A 13,164-nucleotide genomic window follows, 5' to 3' on the forward strand; every position below is an offset into this window, starting at 1 on the left:
AAAACCCTTGGTAATGAGATGTGCCACATTGAAGGACTTTCTGACCATAGTGGCAATGTGTTAAGTCGAAGGAGAGGTCACTGTCAACCTGCATCCCCAGATCTCTTACAACACCTTCAGTGTTTAGTGGGCTCCCATTGATGTGGTAATTAGTGGGAACTGAGTTTTTACCAAAGGGGGTGATGATGCATTTTTTTTGGTGTTGAGCTTAAGGCCATAGTTTTGACACCAGTCATTGATCTAGGCTAGGCCTTTCTGTAGGATATCTGCTTCACTTGGTGAGTTGATAATGGTTTTCAGCTTGCAATCGCCTGTGGACCTGGTCAGCCAGAGTCCCTTTTTGTTGGCCTGGAATTCTGAGTGGTAGATGCCAAACAGGAGATGACCCAGGACTGATACCTATGGGACTCCACCCGTGGCTGGTCCGCAGTCTGACTTGGAATCCGCTACTTTCACACTGTGTGTTCTATCTGTGAGACAGATGTTCTTCGTGTTTCACTGTTGCAGTCATCACATTTGGATGCACCGTTGCACAAAGATAACTTGTTTGCTACTAAAGCAGAAGACTTGTTAAAAAAGATGGAAGAAAAAGCAAAATTTATGCAGTCTGTTAAATATTTCTTACAGGTACAGTCCCCTAGGGTCAGCAGGCATTTTCCTTTCAAGCACTAGTCCTTTCCTGCACCTAGTAAACAGGGCCAGCCTAGACCCCATGGAAACAGACCCCCAAAACAGCAGTCCCATGGGTTGCATAGATCTAAGCAGTGGACTGCCTCCACTTCAGAATCGCCCCCTTATTGTTACAGTTTAATTAATTGATTTAATTTAGAGTGGATGTCTTTGTAAATACTTTAGTTGTTTTATTAAATGTTATAATTGTTTATATGTTAACTGCTTGCATAAGATTGTCATAATATTTATTTTGTATGTTAAAACTAATAAACTTGTTTTAAAAAAAAAGAATCACCCCCTTATGGCAAAAACTCACAATGACTCACCCCCTCCCTACCTCGCCTCTGCCCACCATCACATACCCTTAGGAGGAAGACTGTCCTTTTACTCAAGCACCTGTGCACCATTACCAAGGACCAATGGGTTCTGAACATTGTGTCTCAGGGGTACAGATTCTCCTTCCACACCCTTCCACCCCCCCAAAGGGTTCCCAGATTCACCACCAAGTCAGTGGCAGAGGCTCAAAAGCAAATCCATACCCTGCTCTCCTTGGGAGCAGTAGAACACATTCCTGCAGAGCAGATAGGTCAAGGCTTCTACTCCAGACTTTCTGATACTCAGAAAAGAGGGCACCTGGCGCCCCATCCTCTATCTGTCTATTCTAAACACCTTCCTGGTGATCCCAAAATTCAAAATGCTCACCTTCCAGCAGTTACTACCCATGCTGTCAAAGGACGCGTGGCTAGTCACCCTGGACCTAAAAGAGGCCTACCTCCACATTCCCATCAGGGAGTCCTGCAGAAAATATATTTGTTTCAGGTCAGGATCTCAGCACTTTCAGTTCTCTGCACTTCCTTTTGGCTTATCTACCTCCCCCAGAGGTTTCACAAAATGCCTGGCTCCGGCCATTGCTTTTTGCAGACAAAGAAATATTCAAATTTATCCCTACTTGGGCGGCTGCCTTATTCAGGCAGACAGCCAGGAAAAGCTGCTCAAATACCTGGCCTTTGTAAAGGACCTACTAACCTCCTTAGGGTACACAATCAACGAAAAGAAATCCAAACAGGTACCCACCAAGAGGGATAATCTTCCTGGGAGCAAGTCTGGACACAGCATCCCAGATGGCATGCCTAACACCAGACAAAATTTTCTATCAGCTTACTTCTCTTAACTGGCCACCAGGCCCCAGCTTTCTGCAAGGGAAATCCTGAAAGCCCTAGACCTTCGCTAGATCGAGGTTGGCTGTATGCACTGCCTTACCTTCACTGTTCTGGTGACTGACTCAAAGAAGTCAACCCGGTTGAACAGGCATGATCTCCCTTTCACAAAGCCAAATTGCGTGGAGTCTAGAGTTTAGAGATTTCCTATATCTTTGTTAATCAGGTCCGTGATGATGTGCTCCATAGCTTTACATGTCAGACTCGTCAGGCTAATGGGGCGATAATTCCCAGGGTCTGTAGTCGCTCCCCCTGAGAGGGATGACTGTATCATCCACGTTGATCTGTAGGTGTAACTAAGTGACACCTAACTGGCACGTTACCTACACTGTTTCTCTCCTTCCTCTTCTACACTCTGCCTTTAAAACATAAGTTGCACTCTCTTCTTAGTTCCATCAATCTTCATGCAGCAGTCTTAATTGCTGCTAACCATACTGCCTTCTGCATCCTCCATATGCATTAGTATTTAAGCTATGGGATTTAGTAATTCCTGTAAACACTTGTATGATATATTTCCCCAAGCAATAACAAAAATTGTAATGTGTATTGAAATTGTCATGTTTAGTTTTGTGCATACTAAAATGTAGAGCACATTACCTGACACTGTTCTCTGTGTAAATACCTTCCCATGATAAGCCTGCAATGTCATAGCTTAATTTTAATTTTATATGTATATCGACTTGACCTTTGTTTACTGCGTGCCATTATTCCAAGTGCTTATATACCTCAGAACTGCAAAATGTATACTGGAGCTTTTGTCAGTGGACCTGTACTAAAAATGGCCTTCTTACTGAGTGAGATTATCTTGGTTATTAAATAAATAAGTAATAAACAAGAAGGCATACCCTTGTGTACCCCATGCAGTGAGGTAGTTTTGGTTTGTGAAAGCCATTTCTAAAATGTCTGTTGTTAATGTCCAAGGAAAAGGGAATGCTGTAGAGGACGTCCATCAGTCATATTTCCACTTCTTTTCAAGGAGAGGCTAAGGAACATCTATCATACCAATGTTTTCTGGGAGGGAGTTTAGCAGCCTGGACATTAACTTGTGTATGATGTGGGAGAAAGCATCCATTCCCTTCTGCTTGGTTCACAAGCAATGGAGAAGTTGATGGGGGCAATTCCTCACGTTGGTGTTAGAAGAATGAATGAATTGATTGATTGATTAGTTTGCTTATTGATATTTGGTAACCGGGAAAGTCCGACTGGGTCAAGGACCCATTTTCAACGGAAGCCCATGGAGAAAACCTCCACAGTGATTTAAAAATTGACAATAATAGTACACCCCATGTCATTTAAATAACATTTAAAACACATGATATAAAGTTATGGCAGAAATTGCATAGAATGTATGAGGTACAGTAGGAGGTGGATAATGTACATAGTAATTTGCATTTTGTATAGACAGAAATAACCTAATGTAAAATATATTTTGCAGAATATAAATAATATGCTTTTATTTATTTAGGAAAAAGAATATTTGATGGTTCTGGAGAGGAAAGGATTAGTGATTTGCTATTTAATTCTTTTCTACATTTTCATGTAATTCCATGCCTTCTAGCAAAATGTAAAGACCAAGGTAGATGACAAATATGTGTTTTCAGGCTATGTACTTGGCAGTACTCGAACCTATCAATGTACAAGCCAAGGAAGTCCCCCTCAGTTTAGAAAATTAATAGTTTTGTCTCAAGGCACATCTTTCCCTGTTAGCTGCACCTTTCAGTGGCATTCACATAAGTGATTGAAGCTGAAAAAAAGTGCAAGGGCATGCATCTTTGTAGAAAGGATTCATAGAAAATGTGCATGAGAGGAAGAGTGCCTTGTTTGGGGACAAGGAGAAAAGAATCTGGTTATTAAAATTGGCCAAAAATTAAAAATCATGTATTGCAATGCATTAAAGCTGTGATAAAAACCAGTAACATGTTGGCTTGCATAGCTAGGTGTATTGTCCATTTCTTAGTGGCCATTCAGAAAGGGAGATGATCAGTGTCAAATGTGCAGTGCAGACATGTGAGGAGAACAGATGAGCAAGGTTATAAGAAACAAACTAGAGAGACTTTCATGAGTACACTGGAACAGAAAGGAAGGTGGGATATGATGCCTCTGTGCTGTTTTTTTATGAGTGGATGGGGAAAGATTGCGGCAGAGGATAGATATGGAGAAGGGCTGTGGTGGCAGCTGGAAATGGGTTAGTTAAGACATGGTAAAGGAAGTATTGCACAAGGAGGGTGGTATGGTTAGGGAGTTCATTGTTAGAAGCAGTGGATAAATAGAAGGGTTGAATGATGCCTGATCCAAATGGAAAATGGGTCGGACTTTTCCACAGAGACCGACTACAATACATGGGTTGAATTGTACTCAGAATGTTGGAGTTCTCTGTTATGATGGCCATAATATCTGGTGTTTTTCCCTACAATAGCTTTAGAAATGACCATCATGACTCCCATCTCTTGTTCTCTGTTAAACTGGCAATTCCAGCAGTGAGTGTGTTAGTCCAGTTATTGTAATCTGTCTTTGTGCAAATGTCCCAACTGTGAAAACACCAGAACGTCTACTTTTTTGGTAAGTATACACAACTGTACCTTTTCAATGCTTTTAACACTTTACTGATCAGTTAGCATAGTGCATTGTCTGTAGTTCCAGTCAAATGAACACCTCTATTATGTAGCCCAGTATTTGTTGTCTGTATTTCCAGTCACATAAATGAAGACCAGAAATGTGTAGCCCAGAACTATAAGACTGTATAATTACCAAAAAAAAAATAACCAAGAAAAAAACGATCAGTTTGGGAAGACTGCTCTAACCCCACATGTCTCATGTGTACTTTATATAATACATATAACATATGTAGATCTACTTCAGAAGATCATCTCAACCGAAAGTTGAATGTCATGGACAAGACCATATGATCGACTTTCTAAAAAGTCGAACAAGACAAAACAACAAAAATCTACATTTTTGCAGGGGGCAAACCCCCTGCACCCCCCCCACCTGCCCCACCCACTGCATGTTATGTATACCAACTCAGAGATTGCAGTGCAGTGGGGAAAAGGGTAAATTCCCTGATCCTCACTGTACTGCGATCTCCAATCAAAAGCGTTAACATTTCAGTAAGGCGATCATGTAGTCTCAACCATATGACATTCGGCTTTAGGTTGAGTCGATCTTCTAACCCCATATTGTTAACCAGGTAAGCCTATTGGATGCAAGTGTCTCTTTTCAAGAGTGACCCAGGAGCACTGTCTAGTCAAGTGACTTGCTCAGAATTACACAGCAGGCAAATGATGGTGTCAGGAATCAAATCCTGTACCTTAGACTACAGGAAACAGTTGTTTAACAATTCAGAATATTAATCCTCTGTACTAACTGCCAGTATATGTAATATCTCTAAGACTGCTGTGACTCTGAGTAAGGAAAAATGCAGAACATAAAATATTTTTTGAAACATGGAACTCATTAATATCCAGTTGCAGTTATATGCTTCTCATATACACTCTTTAGCAAAATGTCAGCGTATGCATCCAATTTACTGGATATTTTCTAGAGCACATTTCTATACAGTCTCCTAGCTAAAGTCTATTAGGCTTACTTACCCACACTGCTACTACAACAGCTGTAATATTGAGGCTTTCCAGTGGTGTTCTTATGCATGGAATTAACACCCTCCTTAGTTGGGTAAGCATTTGTCAACCACTCACCACAGGCATTCCAACCCTCCCTGGTTGGTTGCTGATCAACATGTGGGACATAGTCACTGTCAAACTTCTACATTATAAATCTGGCTTTGAAGCCACCCCCCCCCCCCCCATATCAAGGGAGAAGCAAGGCTTCTATTCATTTTGCATCAGACTGGTAGAAGTCTTCAAACCACTTGTATAAGAGTCTGGAGAACTGCCTAATTGTAGCACAGGGACCATCTTTCATCAAGTTGTTGTGGGCTTTATTTGTAATTTAAAGACTCTATATAAAATGTATTGAACGCTTTCGTCTCCAAATACAAGACTTCTCAGAATAAATTAACCAGCTGTATAGGAATCCGGAGAACTGCCTAGTTGTAGCACAGGGACCATCTTTCATCAAGTTGTGGGCTTTATTTGTTATTTAAAGACTCTATATAAAATTTATTGAGCGCTTTCGTCTCCAAATACAAGACTTCTCAGAATAAATTTAAAAACAAGTACATAGGTTTAAGTACACACTCCTGCCAAGTCATTGGTTACACCTACAAATGACACTCCTCCCTATGTAATTTACATCCTAACTATGTCTTTGAGCCTTAAAACATAAAATTCATAAACAAAAAATACAGGTACACCGTTAAATTATGAAAAGTTGACCCCATGTCGTAAATTAAATTAAATAAAATTCGCAGATTTAAGTTTTAATAAAGGGCAAAGGGAAATTCAGTCATTCAGGCCAGGATAAACCCTGGCATTCGTCCTGACCTGCCATTTCATTTCCAAAAATTCTAAATAATCATCAAAGGGACCCTCCCGTTGTCCTAATTCAACATAGTCTATAACACAGAATTTGAAAAAAATGGATAGGGTGGTCTTTAATGTGCCTAAAAAGGGCATTCTTATTCTTATTAGTGGTATCCTACATATGTCTCTGTTTGATGGCCCTTTTAGTCTTACCTATGTAAAACCCATCACAGGACTGACACACAGCCACATACACTACCCCTTTAGAGTAACAAAAATATTTTTTCCTAGGTTTAATCACACCAAAGTTCTTTATGTTAATCTGTTCTGCGTCTGTCATGAATTTACACTGAGGGCACCTCCCACATTTGAAACTTCTACCCTTCCCCATTGGTGTAGGATTCCTCTCCAACAATTACATAGGGAGGTGTATCATTTGTAGGTGTAACCAATGACTTGGCAGGAGTATTTACTTAACCCTATGTACTTGTTTTTAAATTTATTCTGAAGAAGTCTTACATTTGGAGACAAAAGCGCTCAATAAATTTTATTTTTTTGGTACCTGTGGCATTGTGGTTGCTAACCCTGAATTCTGGGTTTTAGCAGTTTAGTGTGTTTGTGCTTACTGGGTTCGTCTACATGGAAGGAGGAGAAGCAGCAGCCTGGCACACAGAGTACCGACGTACAAATACTACTTCCATCTATATCCTCCTTATCTACTGTGGTTGCGGATTTGGCATTGAAAGTGGATGGCCTTAGGCACATTAAAGACCACCCTACCCATTCTTTCAAATTCTGGGTTATAGACCTTGTTAAATTAGGACAATGACAATAGGAGGGTCCTTTTGATGATTATTTAGAATTTTTGGAAATGAAATGGCAGGTCCGGACGAATGCCATTGTTTATCTTGGCCTGAATGACAGAATTTCCCTTTGCCCTTTATTAAAACTTATATCTGCGTATTGTATTTAATTTAATTTATGACATGGGGTCAACTTTTCATAATTTAACTGTGTACCTGTATTTTTTGTTTATGAATTTTATGTTTTAAGGCTCAAATACATAGGATGTAAATTACATAGGGAGGTGTCATTTGTGTTTGTAACCAATGACTTGGCAGGAGTGTATAGGGAGGTGTCATTTGTGGGTGTAACCAATGACTTGGCAGGAGTGTGTACTTAAATCTATGTACTTGTTTTTAAATTTATTCTGAAGAAGTCTTATATTTGAAGATGAAAGTGCTCAATAAATTTTATTTTTTAGTACCTGTGGCATTGTGGTTGCTATCCCTGAATTCTGGGTTTTATCAGTTTAGTGTGTTTACAATCTTTAAATTAGTAAGCACAAAGTAGCTCCCACTGCAGTACTTTTCTACATTGCATTAAATCATAGCGCAGCTATTTTGATGATGTTAAGGCATGAGAAGTGTATAAGTTGAACATCATGGTGTCTTCTTCTTCTGTGTCTAAACTGCAGCACAGAAAGCAGTACTAAGCTCATTTTAATGTATAGTTGTGTGTGAGTACTTGTTCATATTTTGATTTGCTTACTATAATGGCCAACTTTCACAATATGGACTGCAGTCTTGTTTGTTCAACAATATCACCTTAAGCGACTGTTATCATTTTTGGGGGTCTTTTTCCAATTGTACGTGACAGCCATCAAACCTCTCCCATACATTTAAAACTCATTTTGAGAATAAACTGGAGGGATTACAACCCTGGTAACCATGAAGGAAGTTCTGTCTGTCTGTCTTGGACTAGGATCACTTTTTTACCAGTGTTTTGATGATGTGGATTTACCACCTGGTAGATTGGTGCCTTTTGAGTTTTAAGCTTAATGTACCAAACTCAAGGAACAGCCCAGAAACCCAAATAACCCCACCCCTCACAAATCTGATGTGTCCCCTGTAGAAATGAGGATCCAAAGTACCAGCCCTACAACATGAGCACGTTCCTGTGCATGTAGTGTCACTTGTCTAAAGCGCCATGCATTGCTTGGTGGGAATGAAGTGCCTTCATGATGCTGTAGTCAGCCATTGCAAAAGCAGAGTTAATTTGCCTCTGTCACTCTGAAACAAATAGGCCAACAACCCCAGTCATCTTCATTCTCTGGCACCTAGGATGCCTTAGTCCTTTTGTCGCGTTCACTATGGCTTAAGCTTTGTTGTAGAAGTCACCCCCTCTCCTTGTCATGCTGATGAGGCTCATGCATCTCCACTCACAAGCTGTCCACACACATCTGGTGGGGAGCTGCAAAAGTAAGTAATTATATTTAACCCACTATAGAAGTTAGTGCAATACAAGTTGTACACTAGACTTCTAGTTTGCAGCTATATTGTTACTGAAATTGCTTTATGATTACGTTGCTGAAATCTTGTAGAAAAAACATCACTATGTTGGATACCTTTCATGTGTCTAGGTTAGTAAGGGGGAGAAGTGTTATTTAAAATCCTGGTAATTCTTTCACCATATTGTGTTTTAAGGTGGAAGGGAAGTCTGTAAGAAGATGAATGCCTATAGGTAGGGATGTATGTGAAGCTCTGTCAGTTAATGCTGTTTTGTCCATCTTTTTTTCAGGAGGAGATGACAAGTGCTTTAGCCACAATGCGGGTAGACTATGAACAAATCAAAATCAAGAAGATCGAAGATTCCTCTAATCCTCTGCTGATGAAAAGACGGAAAAAGGCTGCCACCAAAGAGGCAATGACAGAAGAAAGCCAGTGACACTCAAAAGCAAAAAAAAAAAAAAAAGAAGGCCAGGAAAAAAGCAATAAAATATATATTTTTGGGAATTGTAGTATGAAGAAAACTGCATGGAATGAAAACATTTTTTTATAATCAAATAGATATTTTTAGCTCTACTGTTTCTGACTATCATGCTGGGTTCACCCATTCAGTCAAGTGACAGAATATGCCTTGTACTTAAGTTGGAGACAGTCTGAGTAAAGCAGACCAATTGTTTCAGGAATATCAGGATATAAAATTATCTGATACTGTCAAGGTTTTTGTGTCTGCACGTGCACAGTGCTGTGACCTTTTGTATGCACGCCAAGGTGTACAGAGGGTTTGACAGTGTAATCAAAGCACCTGGTTCCCACCTTCAAGAAGTGCAGTGAATGAAAACTTTGTGCTTTGGAAAGATGTATCGGAAGATGATTTAACCCCAGGGACAGATCACAGCACTTGTGCCTTATGGTTTGGGATGTGCTGAGCTCAGATTTTTCCATTGTTATTCTTGGAAGCAGCTGAGCTCCCGAGTGTTGTATGAGCCTTGCAGTACTGAGTGTAGATACGTATTAAGCCAAATACTTATGACCGGTGGTACGCTGCATTAAAAATTAGTGTCTTTTTTATTGTAGGCTTGTTAAAGCTGTTTAAGTTGTGTTACCCTAATGTATTGTGACCTATGCTCATGAACACTTCAGACTACATCTGTGGCAACTACTGAGTGATATCCTGTAACACAGCTCACACTGAGCTCTTCAAGTATGCTTGCAGTATTTCTCCAATCATTCAAAAAAATGCATTTATTTTTTTCTGCACTGATGCATTAATTTTACAAGAACTTGTACCTGTTAACAGGCTAGTGTTTCTGCAGTCTTTTTAGCTTGTTTTTATGTTTTCCCCTGTAGTGGAGTATCGGACTTTCATTGTTGATTGATCTGATGTTTACCACTACTTTTTAATGTCTCTAGACTTTTAGTTGTAATGTTTTAGAATATGAAACAAGAGATGCACCAGTGCCTGACATGGTCTGTCTGTATTCTTTGTTACTGTACTAACTGCTTTGACCTATATTTTTTCAACTGGATTAAAAAATCATAAAGGATTTGTGTGTGCTAATTTCATAACTCTATTTTAAGACACACACACACACAGCAGGAAATAAATGTTCAGAGTGAAAACATTTTTGTTGAGAGAAGCGTTACTTTAGGACATTTTCTGAAACTTATGGACTGGAAACTAGTCCAAAGTGAAAATATTGTCCAATGGAAAACTGGGAAATTTTTCTCCCTCTCCAGTTAGTATCTGTCAAGTTATATTCCATAGAGCTGTTAAGTCAGAGGGAGAATCAAACCATTTTACAGGGTAGTTACACAAATTATACAGTTAAAAACAAGGTGCCCAGGAAGCAATAACCCCCTTTTTAAATTAAGCTATGTCTTTGTTATATTAATTTCAGCAGAAAGAGACTGGAACTTTTTTATTAGGTAAACAGTTTATGGAGTCATTGCTGTTTGCAACAGGACATGGTGAATTGTCTCAAAGTTGATTAACTATTGTATACTGATTATCTCTAGGCACATTGTTATTTGAAGTATGTTTAGTGAACCTAGTGATATCAGCCAACAAAGAACTGTCAGTGTCATATGTAACAAATTAACAGTAACATCCAACAACAAAACTGTTGTGCCATATGTAATGAGGGAACATGTGCTGACATAACATCCCATGAATAGTAGCATCCAACAAAGAACTATGAGTGCCATATGTGATGGGGGAAACACATGCTCACATAAATCAGTAACATCCAACAAAGAACTGTTGGTGTCATGTGTGATAGGGGAAAAACATGACCACATGCATCACCAAAACAGTAACATTTACTGACTTAGTGCCATGTATGATGTGGGAACATGGCCATATGCAATACGTGAGCAGTAACACCAATGAACAAAGAACAGTAATGTCATATGTGATGGGGAATGTGTTCACATACATCACATGAACAGTAATGTGCAACCAACAAAGAATATCAGTGCCATATGTAATGGGGTGCATGTGAGCACAAGCATCACATGAAGACCATCATCCACCAAAAAACATAGGATGAGTAAGCATGTGTCAACATGCTTCATTTAAGCAGTATAATCCACCAACAAGGAATACTAGTGTCATGTGATGGGGAAGCATCTAGCCACATTACATGAAGAGTAACATCCACCAATAAAGAATGTTAGCGCCATATGTGATGGGGAAGCATGTGCCCACATACATCACATGAAGAATAACATCCACCAACAAAATTATCAGTGCCATATGTGATGGGAGGAGCATGTGTCCAGATATCGCCTAAAAAGAGCTGTATAAAGAGGGGCACAAGAAATGTGACATTATCACTCCATCTGCTGCAGAACAAGTTTTCCTGCTAATGTGTTGTGCACAGCTCTCCAGATTGTATTTTTCCAAGTAGTAACAGGTAAGTGACAATATTCCTTATTTTCCCATCAGCACACTGAAATATCTAACCTAAGTCTCTCCATCATGCAGATTTTCAAGAAATGCATCACCAAAAGCAAATAGTTTTTCAGAGGTTTTTCCCCAGAGGTGAAATTTTACACCCAAGTGTTACAATTTCAGCATTTCTCTTCACTTTATTTCCTAAATGTTTTATACAATGCCTTGATTTTTGCTAGATGCCATATTACTCTGACTGCTTTATCTGTCTGTTCAAAGAATTTGACCTATCTTTCTCCCACTCCTTCTCCCTGACCATTGGGCCTTCCCAGATTCTTCATTGACCTATGTGTTCCCCCTTTTCTGGCTGGGCATGACCCAGGCTAGGAGTTGGGAGTAAAGAGATAAATACTGGTGAACTGTCATTTATAGGAGGTTTGGTTTTATGCAGTATTTTGCCTACCGTATGTCCATCAGCTGACATGATCACCTGACTACACTGCTTCAGTAAAACACTTGCTTATGGGAGGAGGCTTTGCTGATGTCAGAGGCCATCTCACTGTATGCCATGCATCTGTTTCACCATGAGGTGCTCACATGAAGTGGCTTGGACCCCCTGTCTCCCTAAAGAATGACAAGCTGGAGTCTGTCACTGTCTCACTCCCATCTTCCGTCTACAGCTCCTTTATCACCCTGGTCATCTAGACAACATTGAGGACTTGAACTCTGTGCTGTAGAATTTAGCCCATCCTTGCTTGGAGTTGAGCAACAACTTTGAGTGGTGGAGTGTCATACTGATGTCCAGAGAAGGCTCTTCAGAGACGAGATGAAACACAATTTTCCTTTGGCTTATCTGTTGAATTATCAAAGGAGCCGAGCTTTGCTCTTGTGAAGCAAAAATTTGCTTTTACACAACATGAAAAACATTTCTTAGTTGGAAAAGCACAGCTACTTTATTTATTTATTTTTTATTCCCCCCATCAAAGTAAAGTCATCAGTGTAGGAGGAAGATAGCCCACTAGGCATGCTATCATTTTTAGAGCAGTAGACGAAAAGCAGGAATTCACCTGCTGTGCTTTTTCACATGTACTGACCTTAATGGCTTTGCCTTTATGGTACCTGTAAAGCCAAACATCTGTTGTTCAGTAAATGCATTTTTACTTCCTGCAGTATTGTCATACATTTAGGCTCATGGAGAGTTGAAATGTAGGCATAAGGAGATGGCTCAAGTTCCCAGGAAGAGGAGTGCAACTTGCACCAGTTTTGACTAACAAAGCTTTAATGACTTGCCAAGTATGTGAATGAGTCCTTAAGTTCTGAAATGTCCAGTTCATTAAAATTACTATCTACTAGACACATTTTGAGAAAAATTCCTGCATGTGTCTACTTTAGGGTACATACCAGCCTGATATTAATACATTTTCTGCCCTTGTCTTTAACTCCAATATACACTTTTTTTATTTGCTTAACTTCTTTTATTTTGTATTACAAAAAATAAAATTATCTAGCTTTGGGTTGTTTTCTTCACCTAAACCACTACCAGTCAGTACAGACTTGTATAAGTGTGTGCGTGTGTTGTTTTTTCAGTTGAGAGCACATATATTAAAGACACAACTTTCAAAATAATGGAGGTAAATTAAAAATACTGTGAAACATGTTAAACTGAAGTAAAA

The 13,164-nt window shown here is 39.4% G+C and overlaps 1 protein-coding gene across 1 annotated transcript in view; it reads left to right on the forward strand.

Annotated features, from left to right (window-relative positions):
- MAPKAPK2 (MAPK activated protein kinase 2) overlaps window positions 1-10,142 on the forward strand; it is a 630,583-nt gene extending 620,441 nt beyond the window's left edge. The window contains exon 10 of the mRNA XM_044076864.1: window positions 8,891-10,142. Coding sequence (XP_043932799.1) covers window positions 8,891-9,037 — 147 coding nt within the window. The 3' untranslated portion in view covers window positions 9,038-10,142. The remainder of the gene's footprint in view (window positions 1-8,890) is intronic.
- The last annotated feature ends 3,022 nt before the right edge of the window (window positions 10,143-13,164 follow it).

The sequence above is a fragment of the Protopterus annectens genome, chromosome 7.part0 (assembly GCF_019279795.1).
Source record: "Protopterus annectens isolate FY-2018-M chromosome 7.part0, PAN1.0, whole genome shotgun sequence".
Lineage (NCBI taxonomy): Eukaryota > Metazoa > Chordata > Ceratodontiformes > Protopteridae > Protopterus > Protopterus annectens.